We start from the raw sequence: 27,383 nt of genomic DNA on the forward strand, positions 1-27,383 counted from the left end.
CTTGAGGACCTGCTCCATGATTTTTCCAGGGACTGAGGTGAGGCTGACTGGCCTGTAGTTCCTAGGATCCTCCTTCTTCCCTTTTTTAAAGATGGGCACTACATTAGCCTTTTTCCAGTCATCTGGGACCTCCCCCGATCCCCATGAGTTTTCAGAGATAATGGCCAATGGCTCTGCAATCACATCCGCCAACTCCTTTAGCAGTCTCAGATGCAACGCATCAGGCCCCATGGACTTGTGCTCGTCCAGCTTTTCTAAATAGTCCCGAATCACTTCTTTCTCCACAGAGGGCTGGTCGCCTTCTCCCCGTGCTGTGCTGCCCAGTGCAGTAGTCTGGGAGCTGACCTTGTTCGTGAAGACAGAGGCAAAAAAAGCATTGAGTACATTAGCTTTTTCCACATCCTCTGTCACTAGGTTGCCTCCTTATTCAGTAAGGGGCCCACGCTTTCCTTGACTTTCTTCTTGTTGCTAACATACCTGAAGAAACCCTTCTTGTTACTCTTAACATCTCTTGCTAGCTGCAACTTCTCCCACCCATGCCCAACAGCCATCCAGGTTCACTCCCATGCTGCTCCTTCCCAGCAATTACTTTCCTCTCCCTCAGCTCCTCCATTACCCTGACTCCCGCAAACCTTTGCACTGCTTCTGAGTGGTGTGGTAAATGCATTCTGTATTGTAGTTTAAATGAATTATTGCTCAAAGTTCAGTATTAATATGCATAATAAGGAATCTATTTGTCAAAAAACATTTCCTGAATCTTCTTTGTCTGTATTGTTACAGACATACTTGTTGACAGGTATTTTGAAATTACCAAAATAATTGAAACTGGCGTGATTATATTGTTACTTTGAAAATAAAATATGCAGAATTTTAAACTTTTTGGCGCAGAATTCCCCCAGAAGTATTTTTTGCTGCTTTGTGTTCATACTAAGTATTTATTTGATCATCTTTGCTTATACTGTTTTTTAATTACAGAACCCATGTGGTCATTCAGTCTGCCGTTTATGACAGTTTTCTTTTTCATATGATGTGGAATTTATAAAGAATATTGAGTATATGAAATCATAAATGTTAGCAGAGTTGTAAAAATTTACCACAAAACTATGTGCCTAAACCTATTTTAAGATATTTCCAAGTAACACCTTTGATAAGAAATATATTTTTAGTCTAGAATTAACATAGTAATGTATTTTACAGCATAGCTGATCATTGTAGAACAGAAAATGGAGTAGCTTTCACATTTCTTCTATCTATGGCTCAAAATTTAAATCACAAGCTATGCTTTGTATCTCAGAACTTGAAATTACAATTTACACTTATTTTAGGATTATGTAGATTCTTTGACATAGGTATCTTACTACCAGTGTGTCTACATCACAGTTGGGAAAACAATCTGCAATTTCTGGTTAGTTTGCCACTTGTGTACATATGGCCCAAATTCACAAAAGTGGCTGGTAATTTTGGATTCATGAATTTTTGGATGCAGGAATTCAGACCTCTTAAAGGAACCCCACTTTGAAAGAGTGCTCCGTGTCTTTCTGCCTTGAAATATTTTAAGGGCCTGATTTTTCACAAGTTGAGCACCAGAAATCACCAATCACTCTTAAAAATGTAGATTTAAATATCTTGTTCCGTTAATTTAGGGTGGGTGCTAATTTGTATTACATAACACTCCATATTCTTTCTTTTGTCTGTATTTAACTCAGGTACATCAAGAGAGCGTTCACTTGATTCAAGTCACAAGCAGCTTGATCAATGAGACTGTAGCCAATCACCCAGAGTGGGCAAAGTAAGAATGCTGAAATTAAGAGACTAGAGTAGATAAACAAGTTTCAAGGTGCTCTTATCTACAGTTTTTATATTTTTAAAAAAGACTCCTGTGTGTTAAGAAATGAGGGTGACTATTTCAGGCACATGCATGAATGCTGCTGCTTCCCTTCCCACAAATCTGATGCTAATTTGCCTTCCAGTCTACTCCTTGGAGTAGTGATCTCTCCTGGAGCTGAAAGGGCAGATGGGAGCTGAGCCTAGTGGTTTAATTGTGGACGAGTGGTGGCAGAGAGTTGTGTAACTGCCTTCCTGGTAGCTGTTTTGAAGGAGCTTGTCTCCCCAGATTGTAGTGCAGGAGGGCAAAGGGGCAGTAGCCACATAGTCTGGACCAGAAAATTAACTGGAAAGCCCATTTACAGGATTGAGGGAATGACAGCGGAGCAAGCCCCTTTAAGGATAGGGTGTTGGCTGGGAAACTTTCTTGAGGGAACAGTAAGATTGGGGGAAACTGTTTTGCAGTGGATTAGAAAAAGAAAGTAATTGGTCTGGAAAACTCCTTTTTTAGGGGGAATTATAAGTGAGAATAAGTGGAAGGGGGAGGAGCATGTATCTACATGTAAATGAAAAGTATGCAAGTGTGAGAGGTAGTGGGAAGATTGGAGGGAATAGTATGTGTGATAGGGAGAGCAAATAGGAAGGGAAATGAAGGGAAAATCAGTGGGGAGAGATGAAAAGGGGTAGTTAAGGGGAAAGGGAGGGAATCAATCAATCTGTGAAGGGAGTGCTTACAGTGGATTGTGTGAATAGCGGAGGTAGAAAAGATCAGTCTGAGGAGTGGTTTTTAGGTGATATGGTTACAGAGGTATTTTTCACCGTTGCTTTTATGCTGATTTAAACAAGTGAATTATTGGGTACACTTTTTTTTAAGCCCCAATTTGTCTAGACGAGTGATATTCAGAAAAGTTTCAGAGTAACAGCTGTGTTAGTCTGTATTCGCAAAAAGAAAAGGAGTACTTGTGGCACCTTAGAGACTAACCAATTTATTTGAGCATGAGCTTTCGTGAGCTACAGCTCATGCTCAAATAAATTGGTTAGTCTCTAAGGTGCCACAAGTACTCCTATTCAGAAAAATGGCTCTTTAAATGTGTCTCCTATGGCTCTTTGCAGCACATGATACTAAAACACTGTGGTTTCTATTATTAACCAACCAGGATGCTTTTACTATGTATTTAACCAGTTATAGTTGATAAAATAATACTTAGTCATTTTAGTGTGAGAATAATGTATATAGAACTGAATATTTCCCCATCATACAGTTTAAATATGAATATATAGTACTACAGTAAATTAAACTAATGTATTCACACTACCCAAAAGAGCCACAGTAATGTTGATCGCTAATTTGGCTCCTGAACCACTGATGTCTAAGTGTCTGGTGTAGACCCTGCTGTCATGCGCTATAGGTTCCCTAGTGCGCTTTAATGTAGTACTGTTTAACATAGTATGTTAAAGTGTACCAGCAGGGTCTACATAGACCAATTAATTTGCAACACAAAGCTGTGTTTAGAAATCACACCCCCATATAGCACATTACCCCATTTAGACAAACAAGCCCCTTGTTGGTAGCTATTGTATGATTCAGCCCTTGCATTCTGTAGAGAAGGTAGAAATTAAGGCTGTCAAGTGATTAAAAAAATTAATCACGATTAATCACGCGATTAAAAAAATAGAATACCATTTATTTAAATATTTTTGGATGTTTTCTACATTTTCAAATATATTGATTTCAGTTATAACACAATACAAAGTGTACAGTGCTCACTTTATATTTATTTTTCATTGCAAGTATTTGTACTGTAAAAAATAACTAAATAAACATAGTATTTTTCAATTCACCTAATATAAGTACTGTAGTGCAATCTCTTTATCATGAAAATTGAACTTACAAATGTGGAATTATGTACAAAACCTGCATTAAAAAACAAAACCATATAAAATTTTAGAGCCAGCAAGTCCACTCAGTCCTACTTCTTGTTCAGCGAATCGCTCAGGCAAACAAGGTTGTTTACATTTGCAGGAGATAATGTTGTCCACTTCCTGTTTCCAGTGTTACCTGAAAATGAGAATAGGCATTCTCATGGCACTGTTGTAGCCAGCATTGCAAGATATTTACTTATCAGATGCTCTAAAGATTCATATGTCCTTTCATGCTTCAACCACCATTCCAGAGGGCATGCGTCCATGCTGATGACAGGTTCTGCTTGATAACTATCCAAAGCAGTGCAGACTGACGCATGTTCATTTTCATCATCTGAGTCAGATGCCACCAGCAGAAGGTTTACTTTTTTTTTTTTTTTTTTTTTTTGGTGGTTTGGGTTCTGTAGTTTCCGCATCAGAGTGTTGCTCTTTTAAGGCTTCTGCAAGCATGCTCCACACCTGGTCCCTCTCAGATTTTGGAAGGTACTTCAGATTCTTAAATCTTGGGTCGAGTGCTGTAGCTATCTTTAGAAATCTCGCATTGGTACCTTCTTTGTGTTTTGTCAGATCTGCAGGGAAAGCTTTCTTAAAAGGAACATGTGCTGGGTCATCATCATCATCCGAGACTGCTATAACATGAAATATATGGCAGAATGCGGGTAAAACAGAGCAGGGGACATACTATTCTCCCCCAAGGAGTTCAGTCAAAATTTAATTAATACATTTTTTTTAACGAGTATCATCAGAATGGAAGCATGTCCTTTGGAGTGGTGGCCGAATCATGAAGGGGCATATGAATATTTAGCAAGTGTGGCACGTAAATACCTTGTAATGCCGACTACAAAAGTGCCATGCAAATGCCTGTTCTCACTTTCTGGTGACGTTGTACATAAGAAGAGAGCAGCATTATCTCCTGTAAATGTAAACAAACTTGTTTCTCTTAGTGATTGGCTGAACAAGAAGTAGGACTGAGTGGACTTGTAGGCTCTAAATTTTTACATTGTTTTTGTTTTTAAGAGCAGTTATGTAACAAAAAGATCTGTATTTGTAAGTTACGCTTTCATGTCAAAGATTGCATTGCAGAACTTGTATGAGGTGAACTGAAAAAACAATTTATTTTATTTTTACAGTGCAAATATTTGTAATAAAAAATACACACTTTGTATTGTGTGCTGTAATTGGAATCTGTATATATGAAAATGTACAAAAACCCATCCAAAATATTTAATAAATTTCATTTGGCATTCTGTTATTTAACGGTGTGATTAAAACTGCTATTAATTGTGATTAATTTTTTTTTAGTTAACCATTTGAGTTAATTGCGATTAATCAACAGCCCTAGTAGAAATGTGACAAAAATAAGAGTAATAAAATCTGGCAGTTGTAGTGACCAACTAGATTACTCAAGGAATAAAAATGTTTGAGAAGTAGTAGAATCACTAGATAGCACAGTTTCAATTGGAGTCCTTATTTATCAGTCCTTTATTTATTTTTCTTGAGTAGAAGATCGCATTTTACTTGATTTCAAAGTTTAATAGAAATAGATTGAAGCCTTGTCAAATTATCCAGCAGGCTCTAACCAAAAGACTTACCCTACTTGCTTTCAGAGCTTGAAGTGTACATAAGTTTCAAATTGGGCAAGAGAGAGACAGTTAAAAGTTCTTTGAAGGTTCAGATAGCATTTTTGAGGGGTCAAACTCTGACAGAAACGTCACAGTTAATAGCTCATTGAGATGAATGAAGGCAATTCACACCTCTTTTTGGCCCAAACACTTCTCCTCCCAGGCTTTGTGGAGAACTATGTGGTTCTGTTCTGCGCTGATAGGGCAAGATTTGGGGAGCTGATGTAGGAGATACATATCTCTGGTGCACTGAGGCTTGAATAGTGGCCACAGGGGTTATGTCTACACTAAAATAAAAGACCCCCGGCAAGGCTGTGGCTGGCTGCGGTCAGCTGACTAGGGCTCGCAGGGCTAAAAATTGCTGTGCAGATACTTTGGGCTCTGACTGGAGCCTGGGCTCCAGCCTGAGCCTCAACATCTACACGGCAATTTGACAGCCCTGCGAGCCCAAGTCAGCAGACTGAGGCCAGCTGTGGGTGTTTAATTGCTGTGTAGATGCACGTAGAGTGGCTCCATTCCTTCAGAATGACCTGAGGGTGGGAATGGGAAGATTCTTCCCCAGTACTGGAAAAAGTCCCCAGCACACATCTTGACTGGGAATAGGATTTGAGCATTGGGTGATATACATCACTCTGTATTTCTAGGCTGTCTGTAAGTTTAGGAAGACCAAACTGTATCAATTTACAGTCCGTTCATATTTGAAAGGTTATCTTTGAAACTATACGAACTAGAAAGATGAGGTTTCCAAATTATATTTCTAACAAAGCAGCAGCTTTAAGAACCCAACAAGGCTAAACAATTATATGATAGCATACATACAGATGGACAAGGTTTCTTGAAATTTACTAAATGTAACTTTAGAAGAGCTTTTCCTGATCAGCCTTAGAGTGAAATGTAAATGTAGTAATCTGTATCCTACACTGAGTTAAGCTTTGTATGTTAGTCTTCATCCTGTCACTGAAAGAGGAAGTACTGTATTCTAGTTTTAACAAAGGTGTTAGTTGATACATATTTAAACTATAGGTGCTGTGAGTTGGTTGGAAACCTTTTTTTACTTTTAGTGTTTCAGGCACTGTAATTAAGTGGTTCAGAAGTATTGGAGATAATTTTATTTATACTTTCCTTCCTTAAAAATATCAGCTGGCTCCCTGAAGCTCAGGTCATTCAAAAAGCTCTCAATTCAGCTGCTAACAATGTGTATCAGTATGGCCGAGAATGGATTACACACAAGGTAAGAACACCTTCTTAATTTTTTTATTTGTTTTCGTGTTTTGGTTTTTGTTCCTTTCCAAAATACAGGAATGATCGGTATACTTTTTTCTTCTTGTAGATGTCAAATGGTATCTCTTGGGTTGCTTTAGTTACCTTTTAAAGGTTGTTTTGCTGAAGATTTATTCATTCCAATCTGCTGTTTAGCAGAGTAAAACCTATATTTGGGAGTGATTTTAAGTCTTGCTCCCCATGGCTGCTGGAAACTGCTTGCTTTTAAGAGCTTGAAAATAGAAGTATCTATCCATCTCCCTTGTGACTATCCATGTGAAGACTCTGTAGAAAATGTAATTTGTTTCAGAAACTGCCCTTAGTTAAGCATTTTTCAGATGGTAGAATGCATTGTCCTGAAAATGACCATTTTTGGCCAAGCCATGATCGTCTGAAGTTCCAGCCTTTAAAATACAGAGTACATTGTAGATTGGGAGTTCAGTGTTCTTTGGGAGGATGTCAGGATCTTACATTGTCCTCAGATAAGCATTCTGACATCTAGCACACCTCTCAAATCTCTTTGGGTGTATTTACTGTTACAAGGATCTGACAGATCTTTGTGCTTAGTGTTTCATTGGGGAGGAATCTTATCTGTTCTCATTTAATGTGGCAGAATTGTTTGTTTCAGGTAAGATGTTTTGTGCTGTCAGCCACAGTTTCTGAAATGTATACCTGTAGACACAGTTGACTTCTTTGATATTTTTGGACTTGAGCCAAGTGTTCAGTGAAAATCTAACGTAGATGATCTGGCTTTTAGTTCAGCCATAGCTGCTAGCTTCAAGTTGCTTTACATAATAAACAGAATTTCTGTATATTATAGCTCCATAAGATATTAGGAGAGAAAGTGAACAACACTGCTGTGATTGAAAAGCAAGTGCTGGAACTCTGGGACAGACTTTATCATTCTTGGTTTGTGAAGGTGAGTAACTGATACCTATTATGTATCACTTTTTTATTTTTTTTACTGATTCCAGATAAATTTTAAAAACCTACTTTCTAAGAAAGAGGTTTTTAAAAGCTTGTAATGTTTAGTGAAAGAAATTAATGAAGCGTTGAGACTTCAAATGCACAAGTCAGGTCACTAGAATTAGGTTTCCACTTCATCCAGAATTCTGCCCCTTTGCATATATGTAGTTACATGCATGGTTATATGTGCTATTTAATGTATGCTTACTATATGTGTGTGTTTTAGTATGTCAGCCCTTTGCACTGAATATTTATTCCTTGGAAGTAAAGTGAAAGCTATTTGTATATATATTTGTGCAACTTCAGAATTAAATATTCATTTGAATTTGTTACAGCGCTATTTTATCTGTGTATTTTCACTGTATTTCTTAAACAATTCAGATTCAAAGTATGTGTTAGCATTCATATTATGAGAGACTCTAGAGAGAGAACAAAATTAAGAGCAATTTTACTAAGATGAAGTGAGCTGTAGCTCACGAAAGCTTATGCTCAAATAAATTTGTTAGTCTCTAAGGTGCCACAAGTACTCCTTTTCTTTTTGCGAATACAGACTAACACGGCTGCTACTCTGAAACCTTTTAAATGTATGTAATTTAAACATACAAAATAATCCTAACATTGTGTAATGGATTTTTCTTTACTTTCCTTATTTTTGTTTTAGTAAAAACAGTACTGATTGCACATGAAATAAAGTTCACTTTGTGTTCTGTGAGACTCCAGTGTGAAGAACCTTTTATTTATAACAAAACACTCTTAAAATGTTTGTAATTTACCAAGAAGATCTCTGGTTTTCTGGTAACAATATTATCCTAGTGTAACTGTCAAAATGGAAGAGAAAATCAAGGCTACTTTCCTTGACAGGGTGATGTAGTGAGAGGTAACATGGCTGTGTAAGTAAAGTACCAGCAAGTAAGATACTCTAAACATGAGAGAGGGAGACTTCAGTAAAATGAGAGGGCTTGTCAAAAATGTCCTAAAATCAAAAGTAAAGGAAGTGAAGTCCTTAGAGGTGGAAACTGGTATGGATGCTTGTGACTGTGATTGCTGGAGGGGCTATACTGAGAATGTTCAATCAGGGAAATTTGCAAAGAATAGGGCAGACAATCCCCCAAAACTGGTGGTTTATTTAATAATTTGATACTCCTGGGGGAATCCTACATCACTATACATGCACAGAATTTGTGTCCCCCGCAGATTTCTTTGCTTTCCGGCCAAAAAATGACTTTCTGACAGGGAAGCTGCAAGAGCAGTCACGCACCACTCCCTAGCAGTGCAAGTACATTGTTTCAGACACCCAGAGGAGCCGGTGGAGAGGTAAATCACCATAGGGCTGTGGACACCCCAGCCAGTGGCTCCTATCCTGATGTCAAAGTTTGACTCAGACTCACAATTTATCAGACCACTCTGTTTTATTAGCAAAGCTGCTCTGCTAATACATTTAGAAGTGAGCCCCCCCCGAGTGGGGCTTGTGTCTCTTAATTTATACAGTTTTTTGGAGAACAAGTTACAGAGAAGTTACAGACAAAAGAAGAAAAAGATTTTAGTCACCACCCTTCGAGATCCCTGAGACCAGTCACGTATCTTCAATTACCTGCCACCCTTAACAATCTCCTTTAACAGCTTCCAGTTAACTTAACTAATTGCCCTTCACACCTTCCATTCTGATGCCTGCTTCTTAGACGTGCTGGCTCTATCTTAATTGCTTCTCCATTCAAAAGCTAACTGTCCCTACGTGTGCTCCCTCAGATACTTTGTAACATGTTTTGGCATGCCCTCTCATATACAATGTATCCAGCATGTCCCCTTATACAACGTTATACTTATGCAATGTTATATTTCCACACTGAGCTGGGATCAGCTGCTAGTCCTGGCTGGGCTGGAGGCAGGAGAGGATAGGACTTCCTCTTCCCCTGCAAGGAGTGGCTGGGGCTGTGTCAGACCCACCCCCAGAAACCTCCCCCAGCTGCAGGAAGCTCAGCATTCTTCCTGACCCCATTGCTCCTCAGCTGTGTGGGTAGGGGTCACTGTACAAGGAGCTGCTCCCCCATCCACCCAACCCCTGTGCATCTGGACCTCCCTGCCAAGCCTCACCTGGTACATCCTACCCCACCCCTAGCTCTCCATACCTGAACCTCAACCCCTGTATCTGAAGCCCCCCTGCACTCTGACCCCATACCTCTGGGCCTCCCACCCCTGCACCCAGACCACCCCCCTCTGAACTCCCTGCACTCAAACCCCTACTCTGATGCCCCACCTCCTGCACCACCCTAATCCTCCACATCCAGACCCCCATGCCACTGACCCCCCCTACCTAACTGCATTCAGATCCCCACCCCCTCAGCACCCAGACTCCCCCACTGAGCCCCAACCACCTTCACCTGGAGCCACTGCAGAGTCCCATTGTCCCTGCTCTTGGACCCCCCCCTCCTCTCCCACAAGCCTCTGTTCATCCAGATCCCCCCACTGATCTGCCTGTACCCAGATTATCCCACACGGAATCCTCTCACCGCACACTCTGATCCCCCCACCCCCTACACACTGAGACCCTCCGCACTTGGATCCTGCCTGGTTGAGCCTACCTACTCCACACCTTGTACACCTGGCACAGAGGGGCAGGGCCCCAGGGTGTTTCTGGGGCAGGCCCAGACCTTGTGCTGTGTCAGGGTCGAGTGTTGCCTGACCGCTGAATCTGTGTCCTGGGGGTGGGGGGTGTAGGGCGATCTCCCACTTTCCTGCAGCCAGTGGCCTGTGCTCGCCACTGCCATGATGGAGCCTCTACATTTATTTATTGACAAATAAAACTTGTAGGATTTTTAATTTTTTGGCACGGAATGCCCTCAGGAGTAAACTAGATTTCACCAAGCTAGTAACCAAAAAGCTTCCTTAATACCTTCGTGGTTACCAAGAAGCCAAAATACAGTTCCCTTTAAGCAATCCAGCCTTTGGCTCCCATCCAGACACCCAAGCCTAAGAACCTTAATCATGATACATGAAGTTCTACCAATCCCAAGAGATCGGACACCTTACTCACCAGGTCAGTGAATATTTCAGATCTCACCCAAATACACACTTACAGCCAATTCTTATTAACTAAATCTAAGATTTACTATTAAAAAAAGAAAAGAAAGAGATGTTATGGTTAAAGATAATTATACATACAGATACAAATAAAGTTCCTAGGTCAGTTTCATGGCAGAATTGGTGAGGCTGCTGATTTGTAAAATAGTCCTGGAATTAATTTAAAAGGGTATATACAGGGGTGGGCCAACTTTTTGGCCTGAGGGCCACATCTGGGTTAGGAAATTGTATGGCAGGCCGCGAATGCTCATGGTACTGGGGGGTTGGAGTGTGGGGAGGGGGAGGGCTCTAGGGTAGGGCCAGAAATGAGGAGTTCAGCGTGTGGGAGGGGGCTCTGGGCTGGAGAAGGGTGGCTGGGGTGTTCGAGGGGGTATGGGCTCTGGGCTGGGGGTATGGGTTCCAGGGTGGGGCCAGAAATGAGGAGTTCAGGTGGGGCGGGGATCCAGGCTGGGGCAGTTGTTGGAGTCCAGGGGAGGGGGCTGTGGCTGAGGGGTTGGGGTGCAGGGGAGGGGACTCCGGATTGGGGCAGGGGTTTGGGATGTGTGTGTGGGGTGAGGGCTCCGGCTGGGGGTGCAGGCTCTGGGGTGGGGCTGGGTATGAGGGGTTTGGGGTGCACGAGGGTGCTCTGGGCCGGGACTGAGGGGTTCAAAGTGTGGGAGGGGGATCAGGGTTGGGGCTCGGCAGGTCAAGGATGCAGGCTCCGGGCAGCGTTTACCTCAAGCAACTCCTGGAAGCGGGGCATGTCCCCCCTCCGGCTCCTATGTGGAAGCGTGGCACCGGCCAGACGGCTCTGCACACTGTCCCATCCACAGGTGCCGCCCCTGCAGCTCCCGTCGGCCGTGGTTCCCGGCCAGTGGGAGCTGCAGAGCCATCACTTGGGACAGGGGCAATGTACGGAGCCCCCTGGCTCACCCTACGTGTAGGAGCCGGAGGCAGGGACGTGCTGCTGCTTCCGGGTGCTGTGTGGAGCCACTGCACGTACGGAGTGGGGCAAGCCGCCGAACCTGCTCCCTGGCGGGAGCTCGAGGACCACATTAAAAGGTCTGAGAGGCCAGACGTGGCTCACGAGCCGTAGTTTGCTCACCCATGTTATAGTCCAATCTGCAGTCTGTACAGAGTTAGTTCAAATTCTTCTTTGAGAAATGGCAGGATTAATCCAGAGTAGACCTGGAGACCTCAGTCTTACAGGCTTAGACTTTCCCTGTCAAAGTTTAAGCAGATCTGAGATAGCAAAGATCAGGCTCGAAACTTTATTTAAATTATAGTTTAAGTTCAGTGGATAAGCCTCTTGGTAGCAAATGATCACCGCAGTCTTGGATGAATAGGTAACACACCCAACTGAGTTACATTAATGATGTCTCAGCCACTCATGAGCCAACAATAGAAAGGCTTCAGCCAGTTCCCCCCAGCTCCAGCCCTACACTCCAGAACTGTATCGTCTTACACTGCTCAAGGCTCCCTTGGGCAGTGCAAGTTCATCAAGTAGTTTTCCACTCGCTCAGTGTAGAGTGGACACACACTAGCCTTTGTAAACTAAGATGAGATTTCCCAAGCACTTCAACCAAAACACACTGTTTTAGGTAAAATAGAAAACAGATTAAATATAAAGAGAAGTTTTAAGTGATAGGCATAAAGGTCACAGATAGTTACCTTATGAAAATAAAAAGTAAACATGCATTCTAAATCGTAAACTTTTAGTCTAAGCAAGAGTTGAATCAAAGAGCGTTTCTCACTCTGACAGATTGTCCTGGTAGGTTACAGTTCCTCAATACACAGGCTGGCACTTCATTCCAGCCTAAGACCAAACTTCCCCAGTTCAAAGTCTTTGTCTTTCACACATGCTTCCAGGTGTTGAGATGAGGAGGAAGAGAGGCTAAGTGATGATGCCAATGTCTCTCTCTCTCTCTCTCTTTTTTTTTTTTTTTAAATGCCTTCTTCCAGCTGCTAGAAAGATCCTTGCTGTGCCATGGGGCGAGGGGGGCGGGTCAGGCAGTCCACACTGGTCAAGCAGTCTCCATTGTGTACATTGTCTCCTCTGCCTCTGTGATAGTGGATTGTGTGTTTGAGCCATTAACAACTGGCTATTGATGGCTACTCCTTTGTTGTAACTGAAAAGCTGGTTTTGGGTGTTCACAACCTCACAACATATTTCAGTAACATATATACACCTCATAATTTTACAGACAATCCAACAGGATATTGGTCAACAAATCAAGACTTACAAAATGATACCTCACAAGGCATACTTTGTACAAAACATATCAATTATGTGCCAGTGGTGAATATGGGGGTTCCAGGGTGCTGCTTTGAGGTGCAGTGTCACAATAGGTAAACACAAACAAATATAATTAGTATCTATTTTTAATTCTCTAACAATACAGGCGTACATGTCCAGAATTCTAGTACTTAACATGCCTTTGATAATTATCTACAAGGCTTGGCCCTCTTTACCGTTTCAGTACTCTTCTGATATGTCCATACAGGATTCTTTCAGGTCAGCCAGCCTGCTGGTTGCTTAACCCTCACTGGCTTGGCATAATAATGCCACTTTAAAAAAACCCAATAAGTGAGTTTCAGAAGATGTGCATACTGCTCACTTAGAAAGGGAACCAGGAAGGCAAGAAATAAACCAATATGGATAAATAGCGATTTGAAGAGACCATTTGAGCCAAACAGTAATCCGGTGAAGTCAAAAAACAGAAGCATAAATTTCAGCAAGTAATATGCGAGGGGGCAATAAGGATTTTGAAGAACCGAGAGCTAAAGGTGTAAAAATTAAACAAGATATTCTTTAAGCAGATCAGAAATAGAAAGCCAGTGGGAGACTCTAGGGATGATCCAGGTAGTTAAAGAGCAATAAGGCTTGCATTTATGCTTGGCAGACTGGTTGGAACTAATTACAAACAGAGTACTAATACCTGGGATCACAATATTACTCGCAGGCTATACATTTCGTAATGTATGTTGACTTAGCTTATTGCATGCATCAGGGCTCCTTGTATGCTTCTGTTGCACCCCGCAAGCTTTCTGTGTGCCAGCCTCCTCTGCTTCAGGCACTCTTTGTCAGTGCCCCTAATCTCCCCCTGTCAGGTTTCTGTGGCCTCCTATTCTTCCCTTTTCCCTTACCAGGGTCCCTCATTCTCCCCAAGGGCTCTGTGTGCACCCTATTCTTATCCTGAATATCCCCCTACTGGTTGTTCTTTGTTCACCTCCATTCTCCCTTTGTGGCAGGGGTACTGTGTGCTCCCCTATTCCTGTTCTCAATCTCTCTTCCCTCCCCCCATTAATGGTACTTTGTATATCCCCATGGCAGGGGCCCTGTGTTTATCCCATTCCTCCAGTCTCCCCCATACCAGGAGTTCTGTGTGCCCTTTTGCTCCCTCATCCTATACCATAGTCTGTGTGCATGTCTCCATAACCCCTTCTTCACCTCCATTCCACAACACCCCCCCCCCCCATTATTTCCCTTCTGTCTGGAAGATAAGTCATTCAGGGTGTCAACATGTTAACTGCTACTGAGAGAATGGTCAGGGATATTGTTATGCTGGAAGGGGTTAAAGGGTGTCATCAACAGATGACAGTGGCTTCATGGAATCTGACTAAGCTTGTCCATTTTAGAGGATTTAGAAAGCTTGACCTTTAAACAGATATTGTGATGCAACCTTTACTATAATGTTGCTACTGCATCGCTACACTTAATGATCTGGAATGGTGGGTAAGCAGGGAGATAGCAAAATTTGATTAGTCGAGACCAGAGAGGACTCTCAGGAGTTTTAGAGACCTAACGAAATTAGGTGAATGGGCAACAAGATGGCAAACTGTTTTTTGATAAAAGTAAAATAATGCACATTATTAAAAAAATTAAACTACTCACACATCTTCCAGGGCTCTAAATTAACTCTATCAACTCAAGAAAGAGACTTGTGTGTAATTGTGAACATTTCAAGGAAGACCTCTGCTTGGTGTACATCTACGGTCAAAAAGCAAATAAGCTATTAGGAAGTTGAAGCTACTGGATTGAAAACCTAACAGAAAATGTTATTATTCCATTATATTATATCAGTGCTGACGCTTCACTTGGAATACTTGTGGTCACTGCATATCAAAAGGGTTGAAGGGGGTTCAGAGAGGGTCAACATAAATGATTGAAAAGCTTGTATGAAAACAGATTGAGAAGATTGGGATTGTTAGCCTTAAAATGGAGATAAATAAGAAGTGGTGTAGAGAAGGTAGGGGGCAGAGGCTCGCTCACTGTCTGTCTCAACATGACAAGAAAACATTCAGTGAAAGGTGGTAAATTCAAAACCAGTGGAAGGAAATACTGCTTCACGCATATAATTAGACTGAACTCATTGTTACAGAATGTCGCTGAGGCCAAGAACCTGGCAAGATTCAAAAAGGGACTGAACATTTAGATGCAGGTTTTAATGTGGCCTCTAATTGTTCGATTAAGATGAAACTAATATAGCAGGCTGATTGTCCTACATCTGCCTTATTCAGGGTGCTTGCATCTTCCTCTGAAACATTTGGTGCTGGTCACTGTTAGAGACAGCATACTAGATTAGGTAGACCTCAGGTGTGACCCGGTAGGGCAATTCCTAGGTTCCTAACATTACGCAGTTCCATAACTGGGTTAAAATTTCTGTAAGGAGTTCATCTAGCTACTGCATACAAAACCTGTTTCCTTTGGTCTTAATACCGTAAGTATTATGGTTATGTATATCAAACTATATACTCTGGAATTGCTAAGTCTGTGCACATAAGTATGCAAATTGTATAAATAGCAGCATTTTCAAATATTTGTATTGGATTTGGGCGTACAAAATGCATTATACTCTATTTGCAACGTGTACAGTTAATTTTTGTGAAGGGATGGTAATTGAGGATCCAGTTCAGTACCACCAAAAGTGTATGGGAAGCACTCAACTGATTTCAGCAATCATTGGATCAGTCCCAATGTGCCCTAGAAGAGTGGTTTTCAAACTGTCGGTCGTGACCAGTACTGGGTTGTGGAATGGAAGGCACTGGGTCGTGGCGGCTCTGGTCAGCACCGGCAACTAGGGCGTTAAGTCTCATTGGTGGTGCTGCCCAGCTAAGGCAGGCTAGTCCCTACCTGTTCCGACATTGCGCTGCACCACGGAAGCGGCCAGCAGCAAGTCTGGCTTCTAGGCGCGGGGGCCACGGGGCTCCATGTGCCACCCGAGCACCGGCTCCGCACTCCCATTGGCTGGGAGCTGGGGCAGGCGGTGTCTGCGGGTGAGAGCTGCTTGTGCACCTCCTCCTAGGAGCTGAACCTGCTGTCGGCCACTTCTGGGGCACAGCACGGCCGCGGTGCCAGGACAGGTGGGAAGCCTGCCTCTGCACCCCAGCTGTGCCGCTGACCGGGAGCCGCTGGAGGTAAGCCCGTACCCCTGCCCCAGCCCTGAGCTCTCTCTCAAACACAGAGCCCCCTCCTACACCCCAGAGCCTGCACCCCCAGCCCAGAGCCCTGACCCCCTCCCACACCCTGAACCCCTCATTCTTGGCCCCACCCCACAGCCCTCATCCCTGCACTCCAACCCTCTGCCCCAGCCCTGAGCCCCTCCCACACCCCAAACCTCTCATCGCCAGCTCCGTTGGGTCGCGGACATCAACACTTTTCTTCAACTGGGTCCTCAGAAAAAAAGTTTGAAAACCACTGCCCAAGAATCTATTGCATGGCCAAACTAAGGCATGCAGACTTATTGCATGCCCAAACTAAGGCTGGAGGAATGGTCAATTATTTAAGCTTGCCCTTGCGTTTTTCACCCAGGGTTATATTGGGAAAAAAAGTATGTTGCTTGCATTAAATTTTGTAGGTATTCGTGTGCAACATAGCAAGCAAGAAAATTGCTAAAATGCATCATACCTAGGCTTTAACAGATAACATCTGGTTGAGATAATTGGGTGTAGTTCACACTCCTCAAATTATTTGAGGCTGTCCTCTGGAAGATATTACTGTTTTCAGTCAGTTACTTCACGTTTTGAAAATTTTCTTCTCAACCATATGGGCTGGAGACTTGATATCTTTTTTTTTTTTTTTTTTTTTTTTTTTTAGATGAAAGCTTAGATTCTGGACCTCAAGAATTGCACTCCAGGGGAAAGGACGGTCTTTCCAAGCTGCTGAGAATCCGTCCAATTAAACCCATTTTCCCCACAGGAGGAACATTGTTCCTCCTAAAGTTATTTGACAGATTAACACATTTAAGGAATTTTAAATTATTAAAAAGCATTCTGGGTTAGATTTTCAAGGTACATGTTTAACAACTAATAAGGGGGAACAAATATATAAAAACTTAAATATTTGTGAAAGTGCAGCTGGAAGTGTCTTGTGCAAATGAAAATAGATCTAAGCTACATAGCGGACATGCATTCTCTAAATCAAGTCCTAGTAGCTTACTTTTCTTCGTAAATTGCTAAGATTTAATTTCGATCTTAAATCTTTTGCTTTATTTTTCAGAATGTAACACATCCTGGAAGACACAAAGGACACAAGCTGCATATAAATCGTCAGAACAGCTGGCTGGGTGACATTCTGGACTGGCAGGATATTGCTTCATTTGTTCATGAGAACATTGAGACATTTCTTTCAGTATGTATCTTTTTATCTTAAACTATGCATTAATATTCTCTTTGTAAAGTGATCTGAACATCTAATGTGATTTCACCTTTCAAGATAACACAGTACTCAAGAATGCATGAAAAGTTGGAGGTAAACGGAACTATTCAAGTATTATCTGTGGATCTGTTGTCACACCAGTTGTGAATCTTCCACATCAGCAAAGTGGCAAACATAATGGATTATGATCAGGAAATACTCTTCGACTCAGTATCCATATTAATACAATCTCTTCCACCTTCAACCTGTCCCCTCCCAATAGATATCATTGTTGCAAGATTACTGTGTGGTCTGCAGGTTAGTTTTAAATGTTTTAGTTTCTGTAAACCTTAATCTTTTCACTCGTTCTTGGAGATAATTAATATGAATCTCTATTTGGCTAGACATGATTTTTTTTCTGGTCAAATGTTCATTTTTTTCACACCCTTTCCAATAAATTCATACTGCTCCATTTCTATGGCACAGTTCCTTTCTTATCTCTCTTTGAACACCACAATTTTGTTTGAAGTAAATTTTACCACTTCCCTATCACTGAGGAGAAAGCAAGGAAGTTGAATTAAAATGGCCTATATCTTTGTTTCAAGCTCCAAGGAAATAAATCATGTGTATAGTTACAAATCTAAATATTTTAGCTTAGTTGAAAAATTCTAATGTGGCAAAAACAGAGTTAAAGGGTTTTTGATAAGACTAACAATTCAATGTTTGACTCAAAGCAACTATTTTTTTGTTTAAAAATTCAGTCTGTGTAGGTCATAGTTGAAGGAAATATCGATCAAGAGGTTGAGAGGCAAGTTCCTTAGTCTCGTTTTTCCAAATTATTATTCATTGTTTTGAAAGCAGCTTATTCTTTCTTTGTGGAAGTTCTGTGAAGAATGAAATTAATATTTTACACTTTGTGGTTCCCTGAATTAATGCACTGGTCCTCTCACCTCCTTGAAGGAAAAAAAAAATATAACATCGAAACCAGTCCATACTGAAAAAACTGACTTACACTCAAATGGTCCATTCGGTCAGGAATGGTTAACGTACAGAATCGCTACTACAGTGCAGGCACTTCTTAAGTTCTTGACTTGTTCACTATAAAACAAACAAAAAAAATCTTTACGTTATTGTTGATCTATCTCAGAAAATAAGTTCTCTACTAACCTTCAGCATTTCTTGTGGAGGTAATTTAAACGAACACTTCCCCTGAGGCACCTCTTGCCATGGACTAGTAGGTATGTATTTGTTCCTTATACCTTGTGCTTCTAAAGATGTTACAGTTTTGACTCCTGAATATGGAGCAGGATGAAGTGACTCAAGGGAAAGTTACTTCAGTGAACCTTTTATCACTTTACAGAAATGATTTGTTTAACCCTTTCTTTAAATTGACTTATGCATGCATGAGGCACATTTCTTTGAACTTGCCCTTCATAAATAAAAATGCATGGCACAATTTTTTTTATTTGTTTTTTAAATCGATGTGCAATTTCCCACCTAGCAAGACAAGTGGAGAAGGAAACACACTTGAAGGTGCTACTCATGTCACTTAATGCATTGCTGGAAAATGCTTGGATACCATGGTAATGGGGGTGCTACAATAACCTCAATACAATAGAGTGACCATGAACTTAATGCAGAAGAGGATAAATATTTTCAAGGGCTGAAACCTAAAAATAAGCATTTTTTTTTTAGAAAACATCCATAGTTTCCAGCTACATCAATTTATTTTCTTTTCAGTTTTGATTTTGCAGTAGGAAAAAGAAAACCTCTCAATTGACTTGCTTTCCTGTTAGTAGCCATGAACTCACAATTTATCCTCAGTTATAGGAAACACCTGTCCCTTCTCTCCACACTCATGTCCTTTATGATGTACTGTAGATGGTTGAGCATAGTGTAAATTCTAAATGTGTCCTTTCTGGGCAGCATTCCCTTACGGGCTCCTGTGTACACGACCCCTTGCATAAATATTATTCACTCTGATGTTGCAAATTAAAATAGATGAAAATGTGATTGTGTGCCACTAGAGCATTGATACTTGGACATCATAAACATTTTTGTTTCTTAAGGCCAGTATTACTGAGGTAAGGATGTTGACTTAACTTAGTATGCAGCAGTACTTTTGAGATATTAAAGGTTTTGAGGCAGGTAATGAAAACATTTTATTTAGCTGGTGATTAATTATTCAGTAGCAGAAGAGTTTTGCTAGGGAAGCTAGGAACTCACGAGCAGACTAAATGAATTGCCAAGGAGCAGCAGTCGTCGCTTAAACTTTTTCTTCTTTGAAATGATCTCTGCATTGTCAAACTTTTAGGCGGCAGCCCAGCTTTGAAAACTTACGGTAAGCCAGCACTAACTTGGGACTTGTGAGTGTGCAGTAGGGCACTAATGCTAACAGTAACAGTAAATTCCTAAACAACAAACCTATAATTCTTATTTAATACAAACCATTTTAAGAAAAGAAAAGGGGGGGGAAAAGGAGAACTGGCTTTCTATGATTATGTCTATGCTGCAGTTAGACACCCACGGCTGGCCTTGTGCCAGTTGACACAGGCTCACAGAGCTGCGGCTGTGGAGCCGTTTTAATTACGGTGTAGATGGACCCTCAAACTTCACAGGATACTTGAGCCTGAGCCCCAGTGTCTGCACCACAGTTAAACAGCCCTGAGCCCAAGCCCCATGAGCCCAAGTCAGCTGGCCTGGGCCAGCCACAGGTTTTTAATTGCAGCGTAGACATACTCTAAAAGGTCCCAAAGCTCTGCAGATAAGACTGGGCACATCCTAAAGGTGTGAATATACAGATGCTATGTTGTCAGACTCTATTTAGTAGTAAGTAATCTTTCTTTCTCACCCATTGGAGTCCTAATGAGTATTCATCCTCTTTGGTAAGAGAAGGGACAATAGCCCTAAAAGCAGAAAAGACACTTATAGGGTATGTAAATGATTTAGGAGCATTAGTTGTAGCTCATTCTGTTACTTGCTGAGAAGACTACCATACTAGTCCCCCAAATGTACAATTCAGAGGAAGAGATGTACCATAATTGGAAGTTCAGTATGCTTCTTTATTTATAATGCACGTTGGTATAACATCAACTTGTTAGCTGAATGGTAGTATAATACTAAATGTAGCTCAAAAGGACTAGTATATTTCATGAAATTTCATATGCCTGGCTTAAAAATTTGACCTTTATAGTCGTTGATTACATTTTAAATACAGAATGCTGTTAAATATTGAACAAAGAAGGTTCTTTTTTTAAAGCGAGAACTTGCTACTTTAATCTGTATTACCAAAATCTTTAAGATAAGAGAAAATTTACAAAATGGCCAAAGTCTCATTTTTCAAAAGCAGCTTAAGAGCTTTAGAGCCTGAGTTTCCATCGTGTTTCAACCTTGAGCTGTACCCTGTATTCAGGAGTAGAAGTAGTAGCACAGACCCATTTTCCAGTGATTCATTTGTTGTAAGGTAAGTAAAAATCGCTGTTTATAGTCCTACCCCTTCACACCATTGATATGGACAGGGAGAAGGGAGAGGTTCTGATTCCTGCCTCAGGTTCTGTACCCTGTTTCTGTAAGACAGTTTGTCAGACAAATGGTCCCTGCTTATGAAATATATAGCCAGATGATTAAGATTCAACCTCTGAAAAAGGGAAATCCTCGCTTCTTTTTCTGAATTATTCACAGAGAAGAGACACTCCTGGTCTGTTTTTCTTTTTCTTTTAAATTCATGCTGGGATCTTTGAGAGTAAAATGGCCCTTCCTAAACCTATGAATAAACACTTGAAGCTTTCCAGGTGATGTGAGAGACCTGGCTCATATCTCCTTAGATTCGATCCTCTTGATGCTTTCACAAAGTCATCCATCATTACACTAGCAGTTAGTATCTTCTTAAAGATATCCTGGTCAGGAAGACAGAGGGCACTTTCTATTAAAACTTTCAGTAAGCTTCACCTAATTAGGATTCTTTAGCTATGTTTTTTGCAATTCAGGAGCCTGAGTGGTATATATGTTCCAACTTGAGTTGGGCTTTACAGTCCAATTCTAATTGTCCAAAGGATACCTCAGGTTGTTAAATATCCTGATGTATGTTGTGGGCCTGAAAACTGTTGCTAAGGAATTGTCCAGTTTTACAGTTCATATGAACTGTTCTTCAGTAATAATCCAAAGGTCCCTCTGGCTTTGTCCATGGTAAAGTGACTTTTCTATGAGTTCATGTTTCTCTCTCTTTAAGGGATGCACCTTTCGAGGGGTAAGCTAGATACCAGCCCTTCAGCATAACTTTTTGAAGTTTGAGAATGAGGAAAACAATTTCTCTCCCAGCATAATTGTCAAAGGGATATTTGTCCTGATGGAAGATTATCTGTGCTTTTCTCAAAATTTAAATGGAGAAATTGAGATATGAAAGTACTCCAAATCTCACTGTCAAAACTGTTTCAACCCTTGGGTCAGCAATCCAGACCTTGCAGAATAGGGAAGTCTTAATTCTACTGGTGTCAGCTGGTTTCCTGAAGGAAGAAGTCTTATTTAGTCCTGCAGAACTGAACTATTACCAGCCAAGACAAATGGTCACTATAGTAGCACAGGCTTATTTGGTAGACTTACTGTCCCCAACTTCCCCCGGAGCAGTTTTACATTTTCCTTCTACGTTTTGCTTTCATTTACAGCATAATATATCTATAGCAGTATTTTGCACCAAGTCCAACACCTGGTTTCTACCATAAACCTCCTTTTGCCATTATTTCTAAATTTAGAGTATGATGTAAAATAGCTTGGGGGAGAGGGTTGAATTTCTATTAAATAACTCTAATTAAATAACTCTAACTCTCATTTTGGGAGTTTATTAATTGGGTATGAATATACACAGTGGGTTCTGACTTGGTGTACTAATCCCTGCCTGGGGAAAAAATTATTTAAGCTTCTATATAGATTTTTATGCCATGGACATCACTATAGTACAGGAGTCAGCCGAGTCTTCATTTATTCATTTTAATGTAAGGTTTCACGTGCCAGTAATACATTTTAACGTTTTTAGAAGGTCTCTCTCTATAAGTCTATACTATGTAATTAAACTATTGTTATATGTAAAGTAAATGAGGATTTTAAAATGTTTAAGAAGCTTCATTTAAAATTAAATTAAAATGCAGATCTTATCAGTTTAGTGCAGTGGTTCTTAATCTAGGGTGCACGCACCCCCTCGGGGTGCGTGATGCCCTTTCTGGGGGTGCAAGACGTGAGATTTTTTTAGAAGGTAAATCATCAAAAACACAAATTTAAGCACAGGCACATAAGTACAACTACTTTGTTTCATCAAACCTATGTATTTATTAACATTATACATTTTTTAACAATTACTGTAATATACAAACAAAGTTTTTACGTTTTCAAGTTTTTAAGCTAATTGTAGTGTAATTTTTGAGAAGGGGTGAGAACATATTTTGAGAACTCCAAACGGTCAGTGGGCTGGGTGGGGCTGGGTGTACTGTATTAAATTGCTCCCCATGGGAATGTCCTACTTACTGTGTACTACTTACGGCTGCCAGTCCTGATGCTCTTGAGTGTCATGGTAAGGGGATGGGGAACAAGGGTGGTTGGATAGACGTGGGAGTCTGGGGGGCCTCTCGGGGGTGTGGATAGGGGTCGGGGGAGTCAGGGGACAGGGAGCAGGGGGGCTTGGATGGAGGGGTTGGCTCCCGGGAGGGGGTGGTCAGGAGACAAGGAGCAGGGCGGGGGGTTGTATGGGTGGAGGGTTCTGAGGGGGACAGTCTGAAGGAAGGGGGTCTTGGGAGGGGGTGGTCAAGGACAAGGAGTGGGGGGCGGGGTTGGATGGGTCAGGGTTTATGAGGGGGGCAGTCAGGGGGCGGGAAGTTTGGGGAGGCACAGCCTTCCCTACCCTGGTGTAGTGTATTAAATTTCTCCCCGCAGGAATGTGCTAGTTACGGCGTACTACTTACGGCGGCCAGTCCTGGTGCTCCGCAGGTAGCACATTCCTACGGGGAGAAATTTAATGCACTACGCCAGCGGACAGAACCCCAGACCAGTGGCGGGCTGAGCAGCTCAGCCCGCTGCTGGTCTGGGGTTCCGTCCGCCGGCTCCTGCCAGCTGGGGTCCCGGCCACCGGCCCCGCTCAGCCCACTGCCGGCCTGGGGTTCCATTCACCCAGGCTGACAGCGGGCTGAGCGGGGGCGGCGGCCGGGACCCCGGCTGGCAGTAGCGTGCCACTAAAAATTGGCTCATGTGCGGCTAGTTGCCGACCCCTGCTATAGTATATGATGGCCTTCCGGGAGTGCATAAAATGTGACTAATATCTACCATGTGTTTGTACTCTTCCTCGCCCCAGGGAGAGAAGTGTGCAGTGGAGTAATTTGTTTTGGAATTTTTTATACAATATATTTAGCAATGGGTTGCAATACGTTAGAGAAGGGAAGATCAAAGAAATGTGCTTTGCAGTTAGAGCAGAAGGTGGTGAGGTTTGTGATGGGTCTTGTGGGAGTTAATGCCATGATATTGGGCTGGCCTTAGAAAGTGCTCTGTTCTTCTGCACAGACAAGTTTTATGTTTATTGTAGAAAGTTCCACTGTGACAGAGGAGCAAAGCTGTCAATCACAGTCTTCATCTTGATACCCTGGGCCCAAGCCATTGAACACCTTGAATTTAATTTGATACTCTCTGGGAAGTCAGTGTAGGAAGCAGAAGACAGGTCTGATGTATTCTCAGTCACCAGAATGTTGGTGAAGTGACATTCTGTAACAGACTGTGTACCAGTTAGCTTGTTCTGAAGGCTTCATGCCCAGGTATATTGAAGTGTTGTAGTCCAGTCAAGAGTTGACGAAGTTGTGAATAACTTCATGTATTGTGCATAAGTATTGAGAGTCAGACCAATTGCATAGCTAAATTTTTCATTTTATGACTAATCAGTAACTAGGTGAGTGAAAATTATTAATGCTGAAACTACATTTTCTAGTAACTATTATTTATGTTTTAAAATCTGTTTTTTCAACCCTATTAGTTCTTTTCCTCACCTGACTTGTAATTTCATCATGCACTGCAAAGAGTTTGATGCAGTTTTGGATCGAAATGTGACAGTCTTCAATAGCATTACAGCCATTACTCTGCACTTCTTGATCTTTTCATTTTACACCAGTGTCCTCCTTTGCTTACCTCCACTTCCTCTAATTTCCAGCATCTGACCTCATTGCAGGCAAGGCAAAAGAAGCCATTGTCCAACAGCCAAAGACAACCAAAAATTGTCTATTTAATACAAGATATTTAGTTTTCTGTTTTGCCAGACAAGCTGCTGGCATCCACTTAAAAACCCTGATAGCACTGATGGACTAATGCCTCTGACCTAAAAATGAAAATCGACCTCCCACCTAAATTTCCTGTTACCAAATCCAGGTTAACTGGGTGCTTTTCTTGACTTAGCTTGCTACTTTGTTGAATGGCTTCTGTCTTAACATTCTTTACTCTGACATTCTATTTACCTCTGAGTGTTGAAGTAATCCTCCAGTATAAACTCATTTGCACCTTTACAATGGTAAACTCAGTCTGCTTTCTTTAGCCTCTGTGGCATATCCTGCATCTGTCACTGCTCATTCTTGCATTTGAAAGTTCTTACCTTGATTACTGCAATTCCTTTTTTAGGGCCTCCCAAAAACTCTTTTTTCAAATGTGAGTATTAGTGCTTCCATACCCTGTGCATGCACACTCATGAACACTCTATGCTTCACTGTATCCTTACCAACTTCAGTGTCGACTGAAAAATTGCTGTCGTTCTCTTCAAAATTTCTACATTTGTCATAGTTATTCCTACTACTTCAGTTTATTTCCTCTCAGTTTTGCCTTCTGAACTTCCCTCCTTTTTTTGGACTTCACTGCCACTGAGCAAGCTAATTGGAACAACCTGTTTGTACTAAATGTATCACTTCTTTTGAACCAGTCATTCCTATGCTACCTGCAACTAGTAAGCAGTCAGCCAGTTGTCCCAAAATAGCACTTACTGATTTTATGTTATGGATTATAGGTTACTGTCCACACCTAATCTAATTTATTAATGTACCTTTACACAAAATCATAACTTCTGTATTGAGTTAATTATGTGAACAAGTTAGAAAATTAAATAGCCCCAATTAACATGGAACTTCTTTTTAACCTGTGTTGAAGAAAATTACAGTATTTGATTTGAATTTAGCTTTGTAATGTTACTGCCGCATGTTTTCTGACTTAACTGCCATACCTACTTTTGAGGAAAGGATCAGATCTTTTTCTTTCCGCAAAGTTCACTGATTGTAATGAAACTAGCAGCAATAAACAGTAAATAGCACTGCCTTCCTAGTAAGAATTAATATCTTCAGACAGTCTTTTGTATCAGAATTATGCTATTTATTAGAATTGTCAAAAAAAATCCATTAAAACACTTTTGATGGAAAATAACTTTTTGACAAAAGGGATGTTTTTATGAAAAATTGTTTTAAATGAAAAATCTTAGATTTTTACCAAAAACTGTCTTGTTTAAAACAGAATTATTCTTTGCAGGTTTGTTGCAGGGAGAAATCATTTTCTGACCAGGTCTATATTTCAGATGATTTTAGTCAAAGTAGTGACTTCAGATATCTGACTTTCTTTTCCTTGCCAGATTCTGGAGTCCTTGTGGATAGTGATGAGTCGTAATGTGAGCCTACTCTTCACCACAGTAACAACATTAGTGACAATCCTCTTCTATAGTGGGACAGCCCTTCTCAATTTTGTGCTCTCACTGGTAAGTAGCATGCACTGGACAGTTTATACTATTCATTTTACATCCCTCTAAGTTGATGTAAACAAGGAGCTTTCACCAAGGATTTTAGGGATATCAATTCATCTTTAGAACACAGAAGGAAGGATTTAAAGGAACACATTAAATATTAGTGAGTTCTTGTTCACAGATCAGACTGGATTTTTTTTAAAGTGCTTTTGTTTTGAACATGTGCGTGTGTGGATAGCAAATATGTGATATGGTGTGATATAGCATAAAGGTTTTCACAGCATGAGTTTTTGGGATAACCATTTTGCCCGTTCATAAGTAATGCAGGTCATCCTGTACTCTCAATGATAAATGCCTACATCCTCTGCTGCAGCTATAATACACTCAACCTGAGGAAGGATGGAGGTAGAGTGGCGTACTTGCCTGATCCTGGGGCCAGTTCAGTCCTTGGCACTACTTAAAATAGCTTGGAAGCTCCTGACAATTATACTAAAGGCGTTCAAAGCTCCTACGTACCATTCTAGAAACTGGAAAATGCCAGCGTGTAGGGATGTCCTTGTCAAACTCTCTCATAGAAGTACCCCCTGCTAGGGGAGTCAGAAGGAAAAAGTGTAATTTTACGTGGACAGGGTGTATATCAGGGAGGTGATTGATCCAGTTTTCCAGATGCTTTGTGCCAGCAGAGTGGTGCAAATCAGTTAAAATGATCCAAAATCTTTTATTTAAAACCATTAAGTATTCTGCATATGCCACATATACTTAAAATATTTTAGAGTTTTCAGAGTTTCAAAAACTTTCACTGAAATTGTTTGTGTCCTGCTGCCTGAAAAGCTGTGTATCTGCATTACCAAGAGCCCAACTACTGTACGGGGTTTATAGCAAAAGGAATATTAAAACTAACGCCTCTCAAAAGTCCTTTAAATATGATCTAAAATAGCTTTTAAAGTTAATACAAATGCCATGACTGTTACCTTGGGACCTTCTAGGTTTAGGAACAAGAACATTCTCTCTCTCTCTCTCTCTCTTCCCCCCCCCTTCCCCCCCCCCTTGGGAAATTGGCAGTCTCCCCCTTCCTGTTTTATAAAGCTCCTATTTCTAGACTTTTAGAATTCTGAAAGATTAGACCTTAATCCTATCACTGGTTTATATTTTAATATTGCCTATCCTGAACTTAGAGCCAGAATAATTTGCCGGTAGGGGGAGTGGGAATTCTACCGTTTGGGGGGGGAGGAACACTTATCTGACAATTTTTTAAGAAAAAGGGCATCTGTTAGAAGATGATTAGGGAGTTAGAATAAGTCCCAGATTGGACTGGTGGGCAGAGTATAGGTATGGCAACCAAAAGCTAATGCTAGAT

The 27,383-nt window shown here is 41.2% G+C and overlaps 1 protein-coding gene across 6 annotated transcripts in view; it reads left to right on the forward strand.

Annotated features, from left to right (window-relative positions):
• The window catches only part of TMEM245 (transmembrane protein 245), a 122,614-nt gene that overhangs the window by 50,325 nt on the left and 44,906 nt on the right, over positions 1-27,383 (forward strand). For 4 of the 6 annotated variants that reach the window (XM_037889913.2, XM_037889912.2, XM_037889916.2 and 1 more), the window contains 5 exons: positions 1,707-1,789; positions 6,510-6,600; positions 7,450-7,548; positions 17,152-17,283; positions 25,919-26,041. In XM_037889913.2, coding sequence (XP_037745841.1) covers positions 1,707-1,789; positions 6,510-6,600; positions 7,450-7,548; positions 17,152-17,283; positions 25,919-26,041 — 528 coding nt within the window. The remainder of the gene's footprint in view (positions 1-1,706; positions 1,790-6,509; positions 6,601-7,449; positions 7,549-17,151; positions 17,284-25,918; positions 26,042-27,383) is intronic. The other 2 variants (XM_043540421.1, XM_043540422.1) reach the window with 2 other exon arrangements.

Source organism: Chelonia mydas, chromosome 2, assembly GCF_015237465.2.
Source record: "Chelonia mydas isolate rCheMyd1 chromosome 2, rCheMyd1.pri.v2, whole genome shotgun sequence".
NCBI classification, from domain to species: domain Eukaryota; kingdom Metazoa; phylum Chordata; order Testudines; family Cheloniidae; genus Chelonia; species Chelonia mydas.